General features: G+C 49.9%; 2 protein-coding genes across 6 annotated transcripts in view; both read left to right on the top strand.

Annotated features, from left to right (window-relative positions):
- The window catches only part of dop (microtubule-associated serine/threonine (MAST) protein kinase dop), a 384316-nt gene that overhangs the window by 261557 nt on the left and 97296 nt on the right, over positions 1–25463 (top strand). The window lies entirely within an intron of this gene.
- LOC149366613 (venom allergen 5-like) lies at positions 10367–13524 on the top strand. The gene has a single exon (XM_089563811.1). It carries the CDS (start codon positions 11402–11404, stop codon positions 12242–12244), a length of 843 nt encoding a protein of 280 aa, XP_089419937.1. The 5' UTR covers positions 10367–11401; the 3' UTR covers positions 12245–13524.

Consider the following 25463-nt stretch of genomic DNA (forward strand, 5'->3'; position numbering starts at 1 on the left):
CGTGTCTACATGAAAGCGGCTGCCTTCCGAGAACCACTGGCGAAGACGTGCAGTGTTGATTCTCTTGGGATGGGGAGAAGGGGTTGGTGGACCACTTGTGTGTTTTGTTTCGGTACTGCTTTCCTTTCTCGCGTCCTTTGCGTTGCCTGGTTGTGTCGTCCCCGCCCACATCTGTCAGAATGGCGTCTTCTGGGACTTCGCGCTCTTCAGAACAAGTTGTTTGTCGGCGCTGTGCTGTTTTGCCACCGTTTCTCTGGAATCGCGCCATAGATAAGAGGGAGGCAGCGGCGGGAATTCCCAGTGTACGCCCTGTCGGCGTGGGGTTGGATTCATTGCTTGATTGAATCGGTGAATGATTGAGTCTTTGTTAATACAAAAGCACTAATCCAGAGGGACAAACCCCGAGCAAGAATCTTCCCTTGTGCTCTCGGAGTAACTCGGGTTAGCTCGGAAGAGCGTCACCCAAGCTGCAGCCAGTGGTTGGAAGCTCGGGATAGTTCTGAGGTGTATCGCGCCAGCTTCAACCAGTGGGAGGAAGCTCGGGAAAGTTCGGAGGAGTGTCGGGCCAGCTGCAGCCAGTGGGAGGATTCTCGGTAAAGTCCCGAGGAGCGTCGTGCTAGCTGCAGCCGATCACTATATTAGGTTGTCCTCTTAATGTTTACAAAGGCGGAGATTGTATTCGGGGCTGTCGAACAGGTGATAGGTTTTAGACAGGGGCTTGAGCTTCGCATGGAGTAAAAAGGGAGCGAGCTGTCTTACAAAAAGGGAGCGTTGCTTGAGGACTGCTGTACTCCCTTTTTACTGCTTTCTGTTTGGAGTGTACCTTCCATTTCAGCATAACAGGTGCTGTCTAACGCGATTTGGAGGTTATCACTGTCGTTTCGGACTCACAGAACCAGTAAATTTTTCGCGAAATGATGGTCACTCACCTTTCACTAGAAACAGTAGCGCAGGACAGGTGAATCAAGCGGCCGGATAACCGTATGTATTTCGCTCAGCATTGCTGCAACTATAAAAAGCGTTATAAGAGTTTTATTCCCAGTACGTTAAGTCTGAAGTGACCACCTTCAAATCGCCGTGTGGCGAGATGCTCGAAGTCATTTATCCTCCTTGCAGAACACTGCATGAACTAAAGCCAGCACAGCCCGGCTACAGCCGCTAAAGATATTGCGGGGGAAAGCCTGACGGAACTCATGCCATCTGGGACAGTCCACGCGTTCAAACCAACCTCGCCGAGTCTCCAATCCCAGCTCAAAACCGACCTTATTACTGGGCGAACTGGATCGCTGCATCGCCTTAGCTTATACCAACAAGTCCTGTTTAAACACGACAGTGGTGCCCTGACTGCCGTGCGCTGGCCATTTGAGCGCGCTAGTTTTCGGTTATGACTACTACGACGCCAATTTTACATACCCATGGCTAAAGTTGAGAAATACTGACGCCAACCAATGATTTATCATCAACCGAAAGTTTCGAGACAAACTCGGTCCCTTCTTCAGGGGTGTCTCTTGTTACCATCGGTGTCATTATTACTCATCCTTCTGTCTCAAAACCAAACCAGGCGGACTTCAGTCGGAAGATATTCTCGTTCATAGCCGTGGCTGTGAAACCTCGACACGTATGCGTGACCAGAAATGAAAGGCACACGCTGTATTGAAGTACGCTGAAGTTCATTGCAGTGGGCTTTTTTTTTTGTAGTGAAAACTACACTACTACAGCTGCGACGCATTTCGCCGTGTGCCTAAGAATGACCTTGAAACGACCTTGAGATAAATGATGGCTATGCGCATATACCTAACCATGTGTGGTCCACTTAGTGGACCACCTTTAGCCTTAAACTTTGACAAACGACACACATTTCACAGTGAGACCTCGAATGACCTTGAAACGACCTTGAAGTAAGTAATGGTTGCACATCTATCCTACCATGTGGTGTCCACCTTGGTGCCTCACCACTAGGCCTTTCACCACCTTGAGCTTGACGCATGATAGCCTTGGATACTTATGCGCCACTAAACCGAACACAACACAACTAGGCCTTTCACCTTGACCTTTCAAGTTGTCTGTGCACGGCGCTAAGAAGTCATGTGGTAATCGCGTGGTGTCACGTGATTCGATTTGCAGTTGTGACGTCAGGGTATGAGGGTATATAAACCCGAGCTGCGCGCTCTGCTTTCGCTACGTGAAAACTCGGTTCAGCAGAGCAGAACCTCTTCTATTTTTTTTTTACCGGAGCCTGCACACTTCTACCCATTTCCTTGCTTGTCTGGAGTGGAGGGGGGGGGGGGGGGGGCGGAATGTGCGTGAAGCTAGGAACTCCTAATTTTTATATTGTGCTCGAAAGGTGGCTAGTAGCGATAACGATGGCTCTCCTTCCGTGAGCCTGGAAAACACGCTAATGATGGCACGCAGGGTCCAGAAGTTCGCCCTCCGTATGCGTATACGTCTCCCAGCGGAAAGTGTTTAATAAGTGGTGGAACGGAGGGGGGGGGGGGGGGGGGACACCGGCGAAGCGGCTAGCGAGCGCAGCCCAATTTGGCACGCTCCACGTGTCGGATCACCCTGCGCACCTCCACCGTCCCCGCTCCATCCTTTGCCCCGTGTTCCTTTAATAAGCGAAGCTATGTGGAGGCTCGAATCCCTTCTCAACGCGTTGCTGTGGGAACCCGCGGAATCGACACCTTCGACGAGGGAGCATTGTGGGTGTGTGTGCAAGCTCCTGGCGGTTTGGTATCAGGTCTTGTGAGGTCCTTAATTGGCTTTCTCGACACTGACGTTTTTTTTTTGTGTACCCTTCTGGTGTATTTCTTTTCATTTCTCTGATTTATACCTCCAGATGTTTTCACACTATCCTTGCACTGTATTACATTGTTATCCTCTACTCCACCAGTACACTTGTTTATTCCGCCACTCATATAGCTACACTGAACTTGGGGTGTAGTGGAGATTGGTCAGCGTGTGCCTCCCGTGCGGCTGACCTTCATGTCTTTTATTTATATTTGCACTTATTTCTCGGTTTTCTCTGCCATGTATTGCGTATTCCTGTATATATTCCTCTGCATACGTTTGTTTCTCATATTTGCACTTCCATATATTTCCAGATTGTCTTTGCGCTGTATCGAATATTTCTCCGTGTTATCCCCCAGTATAACATCAATAAGTGCGAAAGCACTGTTCCGATGGTTAAACCTCTGAGCAACATCTTGCGATGTTTGCATGCTTGCGGTGTTTTTGGATTTGTGTTTAGTGAAGTAAGTTGGTTAATGAAAATGAATCAAATAAATAACCGTGACCGGGATTCGAACCCGTGATTGGGGGAAAAGGTCAGCTTCGATGGCCACTGCGCGAGACCACCCGGCTATTTTTTTTTCTTGCATGGTTTTTATTCTGCATGGTTATGTACAGAAAGGGTATATATACCCGTATACAGTATTGTGCGTTTTTATAGTGAATATTTTCAAAATTTTGCCAGCCTCAACCGCTAGCTCGTTTGCGGTGAAACTGCACACAGAGCTTGCGTATTATGGTAACTTTTGTATCGTAGAAAGTTTTACAACGCTACTTACTTAGTTGAGTCGTGCATGATGCGAAAACGTAATCGTCTGCGTAGAGATCGGTGAACCGAAACCCGCAAACGCAGTTTTTTCGCTGAAGGGCGACAGTGGCGCCATCTATTTCCTGCCGTGGAAACCACCAGGACAAGGCGCTGAAGTGAGCGTTGCAAACAATGTCCTTTGAATGGTAAAGACTCATTAAATCAGTTATTATGATATTTTTTTTCTGCTCAGTTAGCCGAAAATGTTGGAAGCGCTACAGTTGAAACGGGCGCAAATGCCGGAACGGCATATTCAAAGGTCCGCACATCTTGCAACAATCGCCTCGGCGCCTTGTCCTGGCGCTTTCCACTGCAGGAAATAGATGGCGCCACTGTCGCCCTTCAGCGAAAAAACTGCGTTTGCGGGTTTCGGTTCACCGATCTCTACGCAGACGATTACGTTTTCGCATCATGCACGACTCAACTAAGTAAGTAGCGTTGTAAAACTTGCTACGATACAAAAGTTACCATAATACGCAAGCTCTGTGTGCAGTTTCACCGCAAACGAGCTAGCGGTTGAGGCGGGAAAATTTTTGAAAGTATTCACGATAAAAACGCGCAATACTGTATGTGTGTGTGTATAGACACACAAAAAAAAACCATACAGAGCACCTAGGTGGGCGCTTCGTGCCACAAACATGATTGAGAACAGTACAGAATTAAAAGGCCGGATTGGTTTCCTCTCCTGATGAACCCGACTACCGCCGCAGCCCAGCTTGCTTTGTGTTAAACCGCAACGCACTCTGGAGTTGTGCACTGCAAATCGTCTTCCTCGACCACTAATACTGCTGTCATTCGCGCTTTGAGCTACGTGGCGGTTGTGAAAGTGATATGTGCGCTGCACGCGTCGGCGTGGGCAACGTTGCGACAGAAGCACAGCACAGGAGCGACAGTTAGGAACACTGCCGCAGAAACGCGGCACTGAAGCAGAGTGGAAGCAGGCGGGGTGGTTAGAGGAGGAGGAAAACTTTTATGGGGTGGTTAGCGTGCTCGTCTCGCACTCCGGAGACCCTGGTTCGATCCCCCAACTCCAGCAATTTCCTGCTCGATTTTATTTATTTATGTGGTGTGACTAGAAAGTTTAATTAGGCTAATTGGTCTTTACCATTGTTCTAATGCCATCCATCTTGTCCTGTCACTCACCTGTCAAGTGATAGAACTCCCTAGAATGTTCGACACAATGTCTATGAAAGGTCTTGAAACGTCTAACGATTAATGATGGTTAATGATATTTAAGCATGACTTGCACATTTCGTGAAAATGTATGGTTAGTGATAGTTAACGTCACCTTAACTAGTACACTGATTAATTAATGTTAGTTAAGGTACAGGCGCAGTGCACAGTTTCACATGCCACTTCCTAAATAGTACTAATTACCAATTAGTCATTTAGTCATTAAGTACAATGATATAATCATGAAATCCCTTTATATCATGTTCCCATGTCTTTCGATTGCACCCGATTAAGTATCGATGGGCTATTGACTGGCATATGCCCATATAAGGCATGCATCCGAAGCGCGGACACAATTGCTAACACGTCTCGGTCACGACAGTGTGAGGCATTAAAGGCTTTGCCCTTAAAAACTGCGCTTTCGCACTTTATTAAGGCGGAAGCCTTTAATGTCTCATCGTTGTAAGCAGCAGTTGTCGACAGAAAATGTCACGCTTTTCAATTGGTGGAAACGGTCGTGACGTCACAGTGCGCGAATTTCAAACGGGGCCATTTGCACTTTGGCTAGTAACCATACAACCAATTGAAGGGATCGTATAGTGATGCTCCAAGTAAGTGGGACTGAGCTTAGTTAATTGCTTAATTGCCCAGTTAGCCTAATTAACTTTACTAGTCAGGCGATATAAATAAATAAAAGCGATTAAGAAATTGGTCGAGCTCAGGAATCGAACCCCGGTCTTCGGCGTGAGAGACGAGCACGCTATCCACTCCGCCATGCCGGCTCGATGGTTTGGAATGAACAAAGGCGCGTCTAGTGAATACGGTGTCTTCACTCACTCTCATCCTCCTCCATTCCCTTCCGGCGAGGTTTAGGTGTTCACCGACAAATGAGAGACAGATACATTTCCTTTCCTCAAAAACCATTTACCGACGAGCGAGGCGTAGAACCGAATGGGCGATGGCGTTCTATGGACTCCTTGGCAGCGTTGCAAGACGCTGTCGCGTTCCACTCTTAGGGGCGAAGCTTAACATCTTAACTACACATCAGTGACCACACTTTAGGTCAAAAAAGTGCCCCCCTGAATTTTGACGGGTGTCCACCGAGATATGTGACACAGTTACTGCGTAATTTCCTTTCCTCAAATACAATTTTCATTTTCTTCATTACGGCTCCTCTTTATCTATCTTCTTTCACTCCCACCTCCCTCCCTCTACGGTGCGGTTCAGGTGTCCACCGAGATGACAGAGAATCGCAGCGCCATTTCCTTTCCTCAAAAAGCGTTGTGTTCAAAGGGCAAGGCATCGCGCCGAACGGGTGGTGGCGTTCCGTGGACTCCCTGGCAGCGCTACAACACGCTGTCGCGTTCCACTCCTAAAGACGAAGCATAAGCGTAATTAATTAGCAGTTAATTAGCATTCAGGCATTATTCAGTAATTAACAATTAATTAGTGATTTGTCATCACTTAGTAATTAGTACTCAATTATATGTGACGCCACCGGTGCCACAGAAACAGCGAAGGTGGTGCGGAAAACGCTCCCGCCTCTACCCACTTTAGACAGTCAAAGTGCCCCCTGAATTTTTTTCGTGCTTAGCAATGCTAAACCGCCAGCATTTTTTTTGAAGCGAAAGCTGCACTAGGGCACCTCGTGCTTCGGTCGCCTGGGGCCTAGTTTTGACCTTCAGCTGAGTTAGAGGTCAAACCGTGAAAAAGAGAAGAAAAAATTGAATGAATATCCATGACTGCGGGAGTCGAACCCGCGGCTGCGCGAACGGAATTTTTGTTCTTTATTGCATGGAAATTTTGCCGAAAAGAAAAACCTAAGCATGCTTGCGCCACAAAACACCAGGCCACCATACCCGCGCATGACCCCCCTTCCAAAACATCAAAAGTCTGTGAGGCACACAAACACACGCATCCGGATAGGGGAGCCAGCTAGGCGGCGCTTCCAGGGCAGCATATACTCCCCGCAACAAGGCGCATTGTTCACGAAACAGAGATTTCGATGACCGTGCTTTATCGGCAGCCGACACGGCTCGTGTTGAACTGCACCACGCTCTCGCGCCGTGCATAGAAGAGTGCCGTCTTCATCAACTTCCATCGTTGTTGTTGTTGTCCTCTAAATAATGGCGGACAACATCTGCTCCGTCCCGCGGCACTTCTTCTTCCTCTTAAAATATGGCAATGTAATCTGTTCTCTTGCTGACATGTTCTTTAAATTATAATTATCACCTTTTTTCTTATTATCACTGTTATTATTGTCTTTTTTAAAATCCCTCGACTACGAATTTCAGAGAATCCATCTCCTGCGTGCGTTATGCATTCCACGTTTCTTTTTGGTATTTTCGTTTTCTATTTACTTTTCTCTTCACCAGCAATCCTGTATTTGTTGTCCATGGGAAAAAAAAATCATCACAAAAACTCTCTGTGCACCCCACTTCTTGGCCGATCTCCGTGTGTGGGTTAGCGCCCTCCTCACACTACCTCTCCCTCCAGACACCTCCCCAGAAGGTGCAGAGGAAGCCGCCATTGCACTTGCTATCACGCGCACGGAAGCCCGGTACATTTTAAGTGATTCAAAAACTGCGATTCTAAATTTTGCTCGAGGCCGAGTCCATGTCCTTGCTTTTGGCATACTAGACTCTCCCGATGCACCCCCGCCCCGCCAAGTGGAGCTGATATGGGTGCCCGCGCACTTCGGGAATCCCGGAAACGAGGCCGCCAACCTTTTAGCCCGAGGTTCTTCAAACCGGGCTCAGGTGGCCTCTGATCGGGGATTCACGAAGGAGCGCATGCACTCATTCAGTGAGCTAACCCAGGCGTACAGAGCCTCACGACAGCTCTACCCCCCACCCCACCCCTGCTTAGATAACAAACAAGCAACGCTCTGGCGCAGACTACATACACACACTCTCCCCTCACCCCTTAACCTAGCCCATTATCATCCTTAAGGGAAATAAATAGCGCACAAGAGAAGACGGGACAAGCGAGGAGACACAGACAAGCGCTAACTTTGTTGAAAGTTAGCGCTTGTCTGTGTCTCCTCGCTTGTCCCGTCTTCTCTTGTGCGCTATTTATTTCCCTTAAGTATGTCATACCAACATGCCAAAGCCTCGTCTCTTCTGAAATCCATTATCATCCTCCTTCCCCACTCCGGCATGCGCCCTATGCCCAGAGCCCTTCGCCTCTTCCCTCCACATCATTTCCCTCTGCCCGGTGGACCCTCCCCCGCGGGACCTAGGGAACCTCGAGGCCTGGGAGGACTGGGAGACCCTGCTGCGCTCGGAGGACCCGGCCGTGCAGACCATCGCCACCGGCCGGGCTGCCAGTGTTATGGACCTTAGGAGTATAAACACTTGAGTGCAGTGGGGTCGTGCGGGGACCCTGGGGCGTGCCCCGAATTCCTTGTGTAATAAAGTTTTCTCTCTCTCTCTCTCTCTCTCTCTCTCTTAGCGCCATTGTACGAGGTTAACAACAACAACACACCCGCAAAGGGGGATTGACCAAAGCGAGGTGGCTTAAATAAGGAAATTTCCAAAGGCGCTTACGACGCTGCCTGCTCGTCGTCGTCTTCTACGCAGCACAAATCAGGGCTTTCACTCCGATTCGACTGTGGTAAACGGTGGTGGTGGTGAAACTTTGTTTCCCACAGTGAAGGACACTCGGCTAGGCGCCCGGTGTAGAGGGCAGCTCCCACGTCGGCACAGAGAGCCCGAAGCTCTCCGCCGCCTCGCGGGCCTCCTGGACAGCCCGAAGTTGGTCGTGTAGTGAAGCACTTTTAGTGCTTTCTGGGCCTACGCCCAGAACAAGGTGGTGGTGGTGAAAAACATTTATAATGCAATAAATATTTACAGAGAGGTGATTGGGGTAGGCCCTATTGGCCCTTTCCCCTAACAATACTAGGTGGAGCCCCTATTCCGGGGCCCCATTGGCAAGCAACGCCGCCCGCGTCCGGTGAACCAAGGCCTTTTGGGTCTTTAGGTCCTGACAGCCGAGCAGGGCCGCCTCCCAGTCCTCTCTGGTGGGGTTGGGGTTGGGGGGGATAGATGGGTTTGACTGACACACCCAAACCATGTGGAAGGTGTCAGCCACCTCCCCACAGAACTGGCACGCGCCATCAAAGGATGGATTGAAATGTTTAAGCACCGCCGGGCACAGTACAGTGTTGGTAAGAATTTTGATGAGGAGGCGCTCGTCAGCGCGATCCAGACCCTTACAAGGGGCCGGGTAGCGCCGGTGCTCCTCCTTGTAGTAATCGGTGATTTGTTTGAATGTAATGGCCAGATTGTCTGATTGGGAGTACCCTTCCAAGGACAGGGAGATAGCCCGGGGAGAGAGTGCGCGGGCGGCCTGATCGGCCTGTTCGTTTCCCTGGAGTCCCTGGTGACCGGGGGCCCAAATCAGGTTGCGTGGAGTTGGATCTTCAGATCGACAGCTATATTCCAGTATGCGCCAGGCAAGCGGGGGAGCCCAGCCCAACTCGTAGTTCCGACAGGCCCCTCGCGAGTCGGTGATGATGTGTTTCGACTTGGGAGTAGTGAGAGCAAGAGCAATGGCAATCTCCTCCGCGTGTGTTGCGCTGTAGGCTTTGAAAGTGAGCCCGTTGACTGTGTTTGTGTTGTGTACGACTGCGGCCGTGTACCACACCCCGTGGTGTGGGCCGGCAACGTCCACGTAATACACATGTTGTTGGTTACCATAGTATCGCGCCAACGCTTCCGCGCGCGCCTGGCGACGACCGCTATGGTCTTCTCTGGACATGTTGCGGGGAAGGGGTCGGACCAGGAGGGCGCGTCTCCAGGGTGCTGGCACTCTCTCCCTTTCCTCAATATGGTAGTCATGTTTGATGTGTAGCCGGTCCAAGAGGCGGCGACCGGACGTGGTCTGTGCAAGACGCGTGTATTGGTTGACTAAGTGGGCCTCTCGAAGCTCCCGAAATGTGTTCACCACGCCTAAGGCCAGAAGTCGCTGGTTGGACGTGGTGACCGGGAGGTCGAGAGCCCGCTTGATGACTTTCCGGTGGATGACCTCCAGTTGGTCATCATCATGTTTGCGCAGGTGCAAGTAGGGGGTTGAGTAGAGGATTCTACTCGTTACGAAAGCATGGGCAAGCCGCAGTGCATCCTTGCTTCGTAATCCGCCCCGCTTGTTGGAGACCCGGCGGACCATGCGGCCCACCTGGTCTCCCACCGTGCGAAGTTTGGCTAGGGTGGTGTCGACTCTGCGTTGGTGGTGTATGAAGAGACCAAGGACGCGGATCTCCTTGGACTCCCGGATCGGTCCCGAGGGGAGACTGATGCAAAGCGGAGTTGTGTCCCGAGGGGAGGGACGTATGTGCACAAATTCTGATTTAGACGGGGCGCACTGGAGTCCGCAGTAGGCCGCGTAGTCGTCGACTAGGGTCGCCGCTGCTTGCAGGCAGGATTCCATGTGGCCCAGGTTACCTTGCGTGGCCCAGATTGTAATGTCATCCGCATAAAGAGCGTGATGTATCCCGGGCAAAGAGGACAATTTGGAGGGAAGATGAAGCATTGCCAAATTGAAGAGGAGGGGAGACAGGACCGCGCCTTGAGGTGTTCCCCTCGAGCCGATGGTGTATGGCCCGTGTTCCGCATCTTGTATGCGTATGTAGGCTTGACGGTCTGTAAGAAATTGTTTTATGTAGTTGAATGTTTTGTGGCCACAGTTGGTGTTACTGAGGTGGTCCAGGATTACTTCGTGTTTGACGTTGTCGAATGCGCCTTTAAGATCCAAGGCCAGGACCACCTTGTCGTTGTGGGGACATTCGACAGGATCTAAGATGTCGTGGTGAAGCTGCAGAAGTATATCCTGTGCAGACTTGTGAGGGCGAAAACCGAACATGGTGTCCGCGAAAGTGTGCTGTGTTTCGAGAAAATCGGAGAGTCTGTCGCGCACCATCGTCTCCATCAGCTTGCCGACACAAGACGTGAGGGAGATGGGGCGAAGGTTCTCCACATCAATAGGTTTGCCGGCTTTCGGAATAAAGGTCACGAGAGCCGATTTCCAATCGAGAGGGAAAGGAGTCTCTCCGTCCCAAATGCTATTGATGTATTTGAGGAGCGCGGCGTAGGCTGCGTCGGGAAGGTTGGCCAAGAGCTTGACCGTAACCTTGTCGCGCCCGGGTGCAGTGCCCCGCTTCATTTTGCTCAAGGCCGCCCGGAGGTCGTGGAGCTGGAACGGCTTGTCCAGCTCCGTGTTCTCTTCGCCTGCATACGAGTACGCCGCCTGCCGGGGGTCCTTAGTGGTGCACAGGTAGCGATCCCTGAGCGTGTGCGCTAGTTGTTTTGTCGTTCCTGTAAAGTTGTGCAAGGCCCTATGTAATTGGCGTTGGGTTTCTGTGCGTGTTTGTATTGGATCAGAACAAGGAACATTGTGGCAAACAGTCTCTGTAGTTTTTGTTTTTTTTTTTGTCTGTGCGCCTCTCGCGCTCCTAGCCCCCAGCTCGTGCCCCAGCAGCGCGAGTAGAAGAAGATGAAGGGTGGAACACGCACGGCTGTAAACAGGTGAAGAAGAAGAAGAAGAAGAAGAAGAAGAAGACTGTCCCTGCTGGTCCTCCCGCTGCTGCCTCTGGGCACCGCCCAGAAGACGACGTGCCGAGATCCGTACAAAAGTATGCCAGGCCACACGATGTACTCCGGACAGTGCTACACATTGTGCCAGGTCCATAAAGTCGAAACAGAAGACTGGAAGGAGGAAATCGTCTGGCAGCACAACCGCTACCGCAGCCACCTGGCTTCGGGACATCTGGCCGACTTTCCGGCGGCGGCCAACATGCTCGAAATGCGCTGGGAGGACGAGCTGGCCGAGGTGGCCGAGGCGCTGGTACGACGCAGCGCCACTGAGCCAGGCGTCGTGGCTCACGACCAGCCCGAGCAACGCAAAACGGTGAATTTTTCCGAGGTGGGTCAGAACTTGTTCAGTCAGCGCCCGAACCCCCAATTCCGGGTCACGTGGCACTTCGTTGTTCGGTACTGGTTTGACGAGAACATCCTGTACTCCTCGGCCAAAGTGAATATGTACGACGCGGTGGAGGGAACCACAAATTTCACCCAGATCGCCTGGGCACGCTCCTACGCCGTCGGCTGCAGCTACGGGCTATTCTATGTACATTCACCTAAGAGAGTGGACCTCGATGTAGAATTACAAGCGTATGTTTGCAACTACGCGCCGGCCGGCAACGTGGCTGACCAGGAGTTGTACCGGTCCGGGCCGCCCTGCTCTCTCTACTCGGAAGGAACGGAGTGCGTCGGGACCACGGGCCTCTGCGGGGTCACCGGTGAGAAGCCTGGCAGAGACGCGAGCACGAGAACGACGACGAAGGCGCCGCCCACGGAACCTGATAGTGACGCGCTCGAGGTGCCACATAGCGGTTCGGCGCCGGGGGCTGTCGCTGTGATGCCTGCCCTCGCAGCCGCCCTCACAGCTGTCGGTGCACCGCTGCACGGCCTGGCCTGACTGTTTCTACCGGTTAACTTCACTCCTTTAGTCTTTTCTTTTTACGCTTGTGACTCTCCACAGCATCATGTCATCATCATCATCATCAGCCTGACTACGCCCACTGCAGGGCAAAGGCCTCTCCCATGTCTCTCCAACTAACCCTGTCCTTCGCCAGTTGCGGCGACTGTATCCCCGCAAACTTCTTAATCTTATCCGCCCGCCTAACTTTCTGCCGTCCCCTGGTACGTTTGTCTTCTCTTGGAATCCACTCCGTTACCCTTAAGTACCAGCGGTTATCTTGCCTTCGCATTACATGCCGAAAATACCCCCGGGGACAGTTTTTGAATTGTCCTAACCAAAGGCGAAAATAAAGACTGCTTAGTTTGCGCGTTCGCCCAATTATCTGCGTGCATCGCCACATTTGTTGCGTTGTTTATGCAAATTTCTTATTCTGTGTCGCTGCCATCTTACGTAAACCTTTCCAGCGAAGGAATGCTGCCTTCTGGGTTCTCTGGAAGGTGCGCTAAATACCCGATGTGGAAACGCGAGCATTCTCTTTGCAGTATATAGCAGCAGCATGACGACAGGAAGTGAAGCCCTACATGCAGCGAGAATTTCCATTCAGAGTGGTCTACGCGCTGTCTTGAGAAGATTCATGAACGGTCGACAGCGTCGGTCATGGTGGTGGTGGTGAAAATGTTTATTGCCAATGATGTAAATCGGCGGGGCGAAGCCCCCTAAATGGCACTTGGATGCCCCCTCAGTGTGAGGAGGCGCCCTTACAACGCGAAATATAGCCCCTGGAGCGCAATCCTTCGGTGAGCGCTGGAGATGATCCGGCGCTGGTCTTGAGCGGACGAGCTAGTCAGAAGATACTGCAGTAAGACTCCGCCACGGTTGGGGAAGAGGGAAGGTGTGGCATTTGAGGAGGGTGTGTAAGGAGTCTCCTGGTTTGCCGCAAAGCTTGCATGATGACGGGAAGTGGTCTGGGTATCGGGCATGCAGCAGTATTGGGTATGGAGCAGTCCGGCTTTGTAGTTGCCGCCAATGTGCAGCCTGCGCTATGGTGAGGGATGGAGCTGCGGGTGCGTATTCCCTTCGTTTGTCTCGGTAGTACGTGAGAATATCACGGAAGGAGAGCAGGCGCTCCGAGGCCCGTAGAGGGGGCTCGACTCCTCCTGCCCAGGATCTGAGACCTCGGGCTAGGGAATGAGCCTCCTCGTTGCCAGGGAGGCAGCATGCGCTGGCGTCCACATGAGGGTTTATGAGGCGCCGCGGTTGTCAGAAGCATAGTAAGCTAGTAAACGAGTAGCGGTGCTGGATATGTTTGGTTTGGTTTATGGGGTTTAACGTCCCAAAGCGACTCAGGCTATGAGAGACGCCGTAGTGGAGGGCTCCGGAAATTTCGACCACCTGGGGTTCTTTAACGTGCACTGACATCGCACAGTACATGGGCCTCTAGAATTTCTCCTCCAAAGAAATTCCAGCCGCCGCGGCCGGGATCGAACCCGCGTCTTTTGGGTCAGCAGCCGAGCACCATAACCGCTGAGCCACCGCGGCGGCGGTGCTGGATATGTATTACTTTAGCGTCTCGAGAACGCGAGTCGATTATGTGGTGTTTCAGTCGGAGCATAACGTCCTGCGTGCACAAGCCCGGTCGGAAGCCGACTATCTCGTGCGGGCACAGATCGTTTTGCTTCATAAAGCGCGCGTCAGTCTGGTCTGGACTACGCGCTCCATCAATTTCCCCATGCGTGAGGTCAGGGAAATAAGTCTTAGTTTCGGGGGTTTACCCGGCTTTGGAATTAGAATTACCTTTGCCGACTTCCACTGTCGAGGCAGGTGGGCTTTAGTCCAAATTTCTTGCATGTACTCCGTCATAGCACTGATGGAGTCGTCGTCCAGGTTTCTTAAAATTTTGTTAGTTATCCCGTCTGCGCCCGGGGCCGATTTCGTTTTTAGTCCCAATATTTCTGCCCTGACCTCCGCCTCCGTGATGGGTGCGTCGAGCTCCGCGTTGGGAGCTCCGTCGTATTCTGGGAGGGTGGTCGGTGCGCTATCTGGTATGACGTCATCTAGCCGCCCGGTGGGGGTACGTGTATATAGAGGCAGTCATGGCCTGTAGCTCGCTAATTAATGGTGCAATAATTCTCTGTCATCGCGGCGGACACCCGAAAAGCACCGTACAGGAAGGAAGTGGGAGTTCTTGAGGATGGGAGGAAGTGAGAGTGAAAGAGGAAACAGAAAGAGGGGCCGTAATGAAGAAAATGAATTTGAGGAAAGGAAATTGCACAGTAAATGTGAATCCACGTCCAGGGAGGATGATGAAGAAGGAACGCCCAGCAAAACACAGCGGCGAAGGACCGACTTTACAGTTCGACTGAGGGAGTTCCACTCGGCCAGCTGTAGCTATCGCGTCATTCCAGGTTTAACCACAGCTAAACCACAGCCATATTAAGCATGAAATGCTTTTAGCCCCCGTTGTCGGCAGTGTGGTGACGTCACGCCGAGACCGAGAGCCAACATCCGGGCACTGAATTCCACTCATCCGGGCACCGTACGAGATTTAACGAGCAGTCCAGAGAGGAGGCGTTTCGCCGCTTCCACCGTGCTAGCGGGAGGTGCCCACTGCAGTCCAGGGAACAATATGGCAGCGCCCAGGGAGCCTTTTTTGGAAAGGTCTATAGGACCGGCATACAAGCGCCGGTAGCTTCGCGCCGAACGGGGAGGGAGGGGGGGGGGGGGGGGCGTAAAATTGTAAATTGTAAATTGGTTTTTGAGGAAAGGAAATGGCGCAGTACCGTATTTTCCGGTGTATAAGACGCACCCTTGTATAAGACGCACCTGCCATATATGCAGGCTGTCATTGAAAAAGTTGGTATATAAGACGCACCCGTGTATAAGACGCACCCCAATTTACCCAGTCAGGCTAGTGAGGCTTAATTAAACATGCTTGTGGGACCATCGTGAAATGCACCGTACCTGTGAGTTCTTAAGCAACGCTGAGTGATCGATAAGACAACACTCATGCCATACCCGCCCACGTCTTAGCAAAAAAAAAAAATACGAAAGAACTCTCCTTATGTCCATAAGAACATTTTATTTTTACTTAAAACCTTCGAAGTCTTCATCTTCCCATGCGCTATCAAAAATTTTGCCCGTGTCTGGAGGCAATGCAGCTGAAACATTCTCTTTGCACAACGCGCGTACTACGTACAGAGCAAACAAAGTTGCAAAGGGAGGCTAAAAAAAATGCCGGTTTGTCTTGGCTTGTCTTGACAATGGCGAAAAGCGCGATTGTCGCCATCTTTTAGCATTTCACATTACTTTTGTTTGGGGCCTCCGAAACAGCCGTGTGTTTATGATCCCGCAAGTCATCATCCCCGCTGTTTCATAATAAAGTTCACCTAAAGAAGTTGCGCATGGCGGTCCCCGTATTATAGCCGTTTACAACCGCGTTATTGGTAGCGATATTTTTGCGGTGAAAAAAGCTTGAACATGAACCTGAGTAATTTCTGTACTCGCAAAAAAAAAGGCGAACAATTCGCATATAAGACGCACCCTTGTATAGGACGCACCAGCAAGATTTTTGAAAAAAAGCCGCGTCTTATACACCGGAAAATACGGTAACTGTCTCACATATCTCGGCGGACACCTGAACCGCGCCGTAAGGGAAGGGAGGAAGGTGGGAGTGAAAGAAGAAAGAGAGAAAGAGGTGCCGTTTTCGACCACCTGGGGATCCTTAACGTGCACTGACATCGCACAGCACACGGGCGCCTCTTGCGTTTCGCCTCCATCGAAACGCGGCCGCCGCGGTCGGGTTCGAACCCGGGTACTCCGGCTCGGTAGACGAGCGCCTTACCACTGAGCCACCGCGGCGTTCCTCCCTTCTTTTACGGTGTGGTTCGGGTGTCCACCGAGATGAGAGATAATTACTGCCATTTCCTTTCGTCACAAAGTGTTGCGTTCAAAGGGCAAGGCATCGCGCCGAAAGGGTGGTGGCGTTCCTCCCTTCCTGTACGGTGCGGTTCGGGTATCCACCGAGATGACAGAATTACTGCCATTTCCTTTCCTCACAAAGCGTTGCGTTCAAAGGGCAAGGCATCGCGCCGAACGGGTGGTGGCATTCCTCCCTTCCTGTACGGTGCGGTTCGGGTGTCCGCCGAGATGAGAGATAATTACTGCCATTTCCTTTCCTCACAAAGCGTTGCGTTCAAAGGGCAAGGCATCGCGCCGAACGGGTGGTGGCGTTCCTCCCTTCCTGTACGGTGCGGTTCGTGTGTCCACCGAGATTGCAGAGAATTACTGCCATTTACTTTCCTCACAAGGCGTTGCGTTCAATGGGCAAGGCATCGCGCCGAACGGGTGGTGGCGTTCCTCCCTTCCTGTACGGTGCGGTTCGTGTGTCCACCGAGATTGCAGAGAATTACTGCGTAATTTCCTTTCCTCACAAAGCGTCGGGTTCAAAGGGCAAGGCATCGCGCCGAACGGGTGGTGGCGTTCCGTGGACTGCCTGGCAGCGCTACAACACGCTGTCGCGTTCCACTCCTAAATGCGAAGCTTAAGCGTAATTTATTAGCAGTTAATTAGTATTTAGTCATTAATCGGTAATTAGTCACTAATTAGCAATTTGTCATTACTTCGTCATCAATTATGTGTGACGTAAACCAGTGATGACGGTCACCAGTGGTGCCGAAAACGCTTTCGCCTCTACGCACTTTAGACAGTTTCGAACGCGCTGCATATACATTCTTGTCAGGCCTGCGTCTTGTCGTGTCCGCGTACGCTTCGTGTTATGCCCGTAAATGTCATGCTTACTCTACTCTCGGTTACGGGAGAGGCAGAGATTTTTTTTTTTTTTTACGGCGGAAAACTTTAATGCCTCATCGCTGTAAGCAGTTGTTTCTAGTGGATACGGTGTCTTCGTTCACACCCATCTTCCACCCTTCCCTTACGGTGAGGTTCAGGTGTCCACCGAGATTTGCGAGACATATAAATTTATTTTCCTCGAAAACCAATTTACCGTTGAGCAAGGCATAGAACCGACCGGGCGATGGCGTTCTGAGGACTCCCTGGCAGCGTTGCAAGACGCTGTCGTGTTCCACTCTTAGAGGCGAAGCTTAACATCTTAACCACACATCAGTGACACAAGTAGCAACACCGCGCTTAAGGCTTTCGCCTCACCGCACTTTAGGTCAACAAAGCGTTCGTTCCTGTGGTGCCTAAAAGCCGTTTGATTGATTAAAAGCCCCGGACCGTTTGATTGGGCTAAATTCCTCTCTCTGGCGAGTTGGTGTTTGAGGAAATGAAATGGCGCAGTATTTGTCTCACATATCTCGGCGGACACCTGTACCGCGCCGTAAGGAAACGGAGGAAGATGGGAGTGAAAGAAGAAAGAGGTGCCGTAGTGTAGGCCTCCCAAATAATTTCGACCACCTGTGGATCTTTAACGTGCACTGACATCGCACAGCACACGGGCGGCTTTTGCGTTCCGCCTCCATGGAAACGCGTCCGCCGCGGTCGGGTTCGACCCCGGGTACTCCGGCTCGGCAGCCGAGCGCGCTAACCACTGAGCCTCCGTGGCGGGTCTGGCGAGTTCCTTTTCTGGAATTTTGGCGTGTTGCTATGCAGTTATTCTAGGGGGAGTTTCTTTTGTGTGTTCTTTTATTGCGAGAACACTATTCCGATGAGTCAATCCCTAGCCAGATCTTGGGATGTTTGTATGCTGACAGCGTATGTGGGTTTGGGCCAAGAGATAGTAATAAATGAAACTGAAATCGAATAAATAACCACGACTGGGATGCGAACCCGTGGCGGCGCGAACTCATCAGCTTCGCAGGGCGCTCCGCGTGAGCCCTAGACTACTGCCACAGCCGAACATGCTTTGCGTTAAACTGTAACACACTCTGGAGCTTCTCTCTCCCCGGGCTATCGCCCTGTCCTTGGACGCTTACTCCCAATCAGACAATCTGGCCCTTACATTCAAACACATCACCTATTACTACAAGGAGGAGCACCGGCGCTACCCGGCCCCTTGTAAGGGACTGGATCGCGCTGACGAGCGCCTCCTCATCAAAATTCTTACTAACACTGTACTGTGCCCGGTGGTACTTAAACATTTCAACGCATCCTTTGATGGCACGTGCCAGTTCTGTGGGGAGGTGGCTGACACCTTCCACATGGTTTGGGCGTGTCAGTCAAACCCATCTATCCCCCCCAACCCCACCAGAGAGGACTGGGAGGCGGCCCTGCTCGGCTGTCAGGACCTAAAGACCCAAAAGGCCTTGGTTCACCGGACGCGGGCGGCGTTGCTTGCCAATGGGGCCCCGGAATAGGGGCTCCACCTAGTATTGTTAGGGGAAAGGGCCAATAGGGCCTACCCCAATCACCTATCTGTAAATATTTATTGCACTATAATTGTTTTTCACCACCAACACCTGGAGCTTCTTCTTCTTCTTCTTCACCATATGAAAATGGCACATACCCACGCGAGGGGATTGGCCAAGGTACGGCGGTGAATGCCAAGGAAAAAAAAACGGGGGGGGGGGGGGGAGAAAGCTAAGTAAAATAGTAGAATGTTTGAAATTAGAAAATGTGTATGAATTGTTAAAAATCTTGAATAAATAAACAAATTAGATATTTCAGGAATAAAAGAAAATACGCTTTTTGGACATTCGGTGGAATTTTATATGGATTTAACAGGGTAAGCGACCAGTTGCAATGATGTAATCATGAAGGTAGCCGCAAATAGTGCTTAACGAGAATCCCGTGGCGCTCGCACCAAACGAGAGCATAACTGGTAGGGACAAAGGGAGTCCTGACCTCGAAAAAGGGACCTCCAAATACTGTTTTCTCCGAAATGCGAACCGCCGGTAAGAGAGGAGAAAACGGTCTATTGTTTCAACTTCTCCGCATGTGTTACAAAGCTTTGTCGTAGCGAACCCGCATCTGCGTAAGTACAAGTTGAGGTGGGGGATTCTGCATCGCAAAAGCATCATGGACACTTTACACAGCCTTCGCTTGCAAGATCGGACATTGCATGGGAACTTTAAATGTTGAAATTCCACGGAATTCAGCAACGGATCACCCAAGCTGGCTGGTATATGTTGCTGGCGTTGTGCACTGCAAATCGTCTTCTTCGACCTCTAATACTGCTGCCAAATTTATATTCGCGCTTTGAGCTACGTGGTGGTTGTGAAAGTAAGATGTGCGCTGCACGCGTTGGCATGGACAGCGTTAGCGACCGTTAGCAACACTGCCGCAGAAACGCGGCACTGAAGCAGAGGGAAGCAGGCGTACGTTGGGCAAATGACATTTACTGTGAAAAAAGTTGAAGGCGCGCATAACTGGCCCCCTGGCTCAGTGGAAACCTCAGTCGCGCTTTAGGTATACGTGGCAGCGGTGTCTACCTGCAAAAAACTGCACTGTCGCACTTTATTTCGTGCTTAGCAATGATAAACAGCAATCCAGCAGTGCTACATAACTTGACGTCATATGAGCGACTGATCGCTGGGCCCTATATGCCCGTCCTCATGCGGTGGTTATAAATGAAAGCCGGACGTATACTTCACAAAATAACGCGGCGCGAAACAAGGAGGAAAAAAGAGAAGCGAGGAAAGTGGGAAACAAAAGAAAGAAGGAAGGAAAGAAAGAAAGAAATAAAGAAAAAAAAGAAAGAGAGAAGGAAGGGAAGAGAGAGTGAAGAAAGAAAGGAAGAAAGAAAGAAAGAAAGAAGGAAAGAAAAAATTCGCTGTGGCTTAGCTTGGTTAAGCCCGGTAATTGCGAAAGCAATATCCGTACCTATGCCATGGTACAGCTGGTAGTGTAGCTGGTGGTGGTGCTTGTGGTTAGACTTGTGGTGATGCATCGGTTACACAATCCAATCCCATGCAATCCAATCCATTCCAATCTACTCCACTCTAATCTAATGTAATCTAATCTAATGTATTGTAATCTAATCTATTGTAATCTAATCCAATCAAATCAAATCAGCCCCAATTAAATTCAATGCAATCCACTCCAATCCAATCCACTCCTATCCGATCCAATGTAATCTAATCTAATGTAATCTAATCCAGTCCAATCTAATCTAATCCAATCCAATGCAATCAAGGTGAAATGAAGGTCGATGGTGGTCACCGGCCGCGGCACGGCAACGGCGTGAAAGTGCAAGTAGTATTGCTTTCGCAATAAAAGAAAGAAAGAAAGAAAAAAACGAAGAATAAGAAAGAAAGAAAGAACGAAAGAAAGAAAGAAAGAAAGAAAGAAAGAAAGAAAGAAAGAAAGAGAGAAAGAAAGGAAGAAAGAAAGGAAAAAAAAGAAAGAGCGTTGGAGAGCAACCTGCCCTGAGCGGGAACCGAAGCAGTCCTTCCGCAGCGCGTTCATTGGGTCGACACACTAGAACACACTACTGCACACACTAGAGCACACGCGCTATATAGGCCGTGCAAACAACGGGACTCAGTGTAAACAAAGCACCGCCGGGCTTGTGTCGCTGGGGATTGGGGGGGGGAGGCTGCTCTTCGTGTATGAAGCCGGACAGGAAGCGCCCTCCCGTGACGACTGTGTTTACTCGCTCTCTGAAAGACCCACACAAGCCGCCGGAGCTTTTCGGTTTACTCACTGGCGGTGCGGCCTGACACAGCGTCACATCCGAAGGAAACCGCGTTTCGCGACGCTGTTTTTCGGGCCGGTTTCTGCAACAGTTCCCGGGAAGAGACTCATTCTCGGTTCAAAGGCGAATGAGTGAAAAACGTACATTATTGGTCTACTTCGTTTATTACAGCGAGACCATTATATGGCTTGGTCGCGTCAGTAAATAGTGTCCGCAATTTTGTCCGCACGATTACTTCGTTCTCTGGAGATAAATGTGTGAAAGTGTGATTTGTGACAGATAGCGCGCGATAAAATGTTGCCGTGGGAAAAGTTTGGTTGATTAGTTATACTTAGTTCATTAAATAAACGCGATAACATACACTTCGACGTCAAAATAGCCGTGGACGTCGATATAGTACATGGACGTCACAACAGCCATGGACGTCGATATGGTATGTGAATACACTTAGACGTCAAAATAGCCATGGACGTCGATATAGTACATGGGCGTCACAACAGCCACGGACGTCGATATAGTATGTGAATACACTTAGACGTCAAAATAGCCATTGACGTCGATATAGCGCATGGACGTCAGAACAGTCACAGACGTCGATATAGTATGTGGGCGTTTTGCTTTCGCATTGCTCCGATGCGGGTCGCCGCAGTGACGTCAAAGTTTTCGGTTGCGTTGTCAGCTCAGCGGTCGACGGTATTGGAACGGGCCGCTATGTTACATCTCAGCCGAACAAAATCTCGTTCCTGTGGCTTAGTAACCGTTTTTCGGGTGGGCAACAGATTGAGCATCCTTAAGTGAAAATGGCTGGAAGGGAGCCTGATTGGAGGAAGTTGTAGATAACGTTGACATTCTGCACCAGTGAAGGGAATGATATGAGAGCTTTTTCAGTTTCAAAACTCGGGGGACGTCGCGTGCAGCGGCGAAGCGGAAATTGGATGAGCTGCGCATCTGCAGTGAACGGCGGCAGCGGCGTCTGGTAGGAAATTTAATTCTAGAAGGCGGACCTTCCAACTGTTAGGTTTCCGTTAAAGCAATAGTACTAAAGAGACCTGTTGAGTTTTCAGTAAGCGACACACTAATGTGATATATATATATATATATATATATATATATATATATTTTTTGTCATCCTCATATTAGTCCCCGGGTGTCGATTTTTAGGGGTAATGCACGTGGTGACAGCTAGACGAGTCAACCTGAGTAATCTAATAGACGGGGCCCGTATTTACTGGGCGCATAGTGAACGTGCTTGTTTGTCAGGAAACAAACTCTGCTAATTTGAAAGGTGAGCTCAGAGACCTTCTCACCGGGCCAGGAGGATGTCGAAATGCCTCCTCTCTGGGCTGTTGCAAACCGGTTCCGCTGCCACTTCCACCGTGCTATCGCGGGGTGTACGCAACAGCCCAGTAGCGCAGTATCCCAATAGCCCAACAGCGAGCGTTTAATGCGATAAAATTGCGATAAAACTGCGATAACGTTCATTGCGATGACCATGAAGGCGAAAAGTGTCCTATGGTGGTGGCGTCTGTCATGTGACCGAATAAGCCGCTTGTAGTCTGTCAAAAGTAACCAGGCCCCATGGTTTGCTTCTCATTCGTATAACAGAGCCCTCACGGCTTCCCTAAAGATCAAAAAGTTCTTTGAAGGTGAGAACGGGGGTTCTTCTTACCATACAGAGATTTAGAGCCTGAGGGCTGGCAGAATATCTTTAATATGCGACTGAGAAGAAACACGTGCAGTCTGGTTACTTTTGGCACAGACTGTGCGTGTCTGTGCGAAGCCTGTACCTTCAATCCTTGGCAGGTGTTGTTTAGGGTGGTTTCCTTGTTCACCACCTGCTACTCTCGGCAGGTGGAAAATGTGGAAATCCGCGTCTCCAATCGTGGGGGAGAGTGGGAAAAGGCCATGCTATGTATGTCTCTGCAAAAGTGAATAAATTAAGCGATTCCGGATAGAAATGGAATGGGAGTAGAATCATAGTTGGAATAGAGCCGCAATGGTGCTAGAAGGAAGGAGAATTGGATTACAATCATTATCAGAAGCAGAATCGGGATTGAAATGGAATCAGAATTGGAATAGACTGGTGAGTGGAAGACAGTTCATTTCGGATTGGATTTGAATCAGAATTGCAATAGATTGGCGAGTGAAAGGAAAATACTGTAGCATGTCCTCTACATCAGTCTAATTGAACGCCTGTAACTTTTTTTTATCGGGTAAATAATCACAAATAACTGGGACGCGCCCATCATGCGAGTGACTAGGGGAGTAATTACTGCAGTGTCTGAATAGTAATGCTTTTAATAAACCACAGTCTAGTGGTAAGACGCCAGCACATCTCTAACGTGCTTAGGCAAAGCTTCTTGGTATGTGCGGAGTGGGATTCGAGACAAGGACTGGGTGATTGGTTTGATTTATTGGGGTGTAACGTCCCAAAGTGACTGAGGCTATGAGGGACGCCGTAGTGGAGGGCTCCGGAAATTTCGACCACCTAGGGTTCTTTAACGTGCACTTGACATTGCACAGCACACGGGCCTCTAAAATTTCTGGGTGAGGGTGGTTTGAACGAGTAATTGCGCTGCGCTTCAGAAGTAATTTGCTGTCTTCTATGTAATTCTTTATTACCTGCCTTGGTAGTTAGGGTCGTTGTTCGGTTTGTGCGTGATTAAAGCCGGCGAACGAATGGAACACGGAGCGAAGAAGCTGGTCGCAGGAACACGCTGGCAGCTAGCAACTGAGGTTTTTATGACGACGCGCTGGAAATCCTAAGTCAGTGCACAATATGTTTCATGATTTCACTGGCGTCACAAAAGTAAACTACCTTCAACCCACAGCCTTTGTATCGCAAAGAGACCACGCAAATAAGGTTAAACCATTTCAATGTGAAAATAAATTGTTTTAAAAATTCTTTCCTTAGAAAACGGTGGAAGACTGGAATAATTTGCCAGTTTGCGTGGCTTTTATTTTATTCAGTGACGCTTTCTTTTTAGCATTCAACCCTTGGGGCTTTATTTCCCTTGGAGTCTCCTTCCTTTTATTATTTATTTTATTATTTCTTTTAGAGCAGTGTGTAGGGTCAATGGCTATCCTGTGTTTGCCGAGTTTTCCGTTAAAAAATTGTGTACTGCAGTAGTGCAGTGATGTATTGTCAAGAGGAATTCGGATATTTGCTACATTTGTGATTGTGTCTTGCTTTGTACTATATCCTCCCCCCCCCCCCCCCCCACCTTAATGTAATGCCGAACGGCGCTGTAGGATCATGCGTAAATAAATAAAAAATAAATAAATAATGGTCACCAGTAGTTACTTTACTGTTACACTCGCCGACTCGTCCAGTATGCAGTGTTGTTTTTATTTTGGCAGAAGTATTACAATGCGTTTAACATTCGGAATGGTAGGCGCTGTACGTTAGCAATCCTTTATTCAAGATCGCAAAAAAAGAAAAAAAATCATAGCATCCAGCTTGCAGGCACGTTTCAGTTCTCTCTGCTTGCTTCGACATTCTCAGGTTTTCTAATCACGCCTGAGGCGTACACCCCGAAATGCGCTTTTCCCTCCTCCTTTCGCTCGGCAAGCTTTTCGCTCGATTGGCATGACATTTCGCATTCGGTTCGCGCAGTCGACAGTCGACGGGCTTCTCTGTATGCCCTTCGGCGTAAATCTGCCACTGGCATTTAACGTTCTCCGATGCCATTTTCGCTGTCACCTACCTCCTAACCCGAAAGGGCAATGGGCCGTCTTTCACTCTAACGAATTCATTTGCAGATGCAGACGCGACACGTTGACTCGCCCCAGCCCGACCCACGCCGTTCCGCTTGCTGCCTTAGGGATTAGGGAAAGCAGGCCATTCTTTTCTCAACCAGTTTTTCCTCATTCCCTATTTTGTTGACTTCTGAGGCTTAAGTTGACAAGGGTGGGGAGACGGGCAAGGGGTGGGGTTCTCGGGTATACGCGAAGCCAGTACACGAAACGCTAAACAATAGGGATAAATTCGGGAGAAAAAGGGCAGGGGAGTAGGGTGGCTTTTCGGGCTTGTTGGTAGTACATAGTTTCAAAACACTGGGGCCCGAACAAGGACGAGGACAGAAATGAACATACGGAACACCACGAGCGCTAACTTCCAAAGCTATCCTGGATAAATGTGTTGCCATTGCAAAAAGCAGCGATAGGTTATTAAGAGAAATCATTGAAGCTGAGAAGACAAATAGTTCAGGTCACAGATGTGTTAGTATGCTTTCCATCTTTCCCAGTGATTAACAGCTCCCTTTTTTTCGAACGTGATAATGTTGTGCAAAACTGACTACGTGCTTTTTTCTAGCGTATAAATGCGCTGCTTGAAAACAATAAAGTTTGTTGGAAGTTAGCGCTCGTGATGTTCCTTCTGTTCATTTTTGTCCTCGTCCTTGGTTATCTACAGTGTTTTGAAACAAAAGGCGAGGTAGCCGCCGCCGTGTATAAGTCCTGTTGGAGGCATGCGGAGGTCGTGGGTTCGGATCCCGCCTTCGGCACGTGGTTGCCTTTTTTCCAACTTTCTGTATTTGAAGCGATTGGGCAACTAATTGTCTACTTTAATCAAAATCACCATAAAAAAACACATTCCTCTGTAGTTTCCTCGGTTTCATTAAC

Source organism: Amblyomma mixtum, chromosome 1 (genome assembly GCF_055824585.1).
Source record: "Amblyomma mixtum isolate Tamu chromosome 1, ASM5582458v1, whole genome shotgun sequence".
NCBI classification, from domain to species: Eukaryota; Metazoa; Arthropoda; class Arachnida; order Ixodida; family Ixodidae; genus Amblyomma; species Amblyomma mixtum.

Bases quoted from the DNA above. Each gene is read 5' to 3' on its own strand.
- LOC149366613 (XM_089563811.1), top strand. From the start codon at position 11,402: ATGCCAGGCCACACGATGTACTCCGGACAGTGCTACACATTGTGCCAG.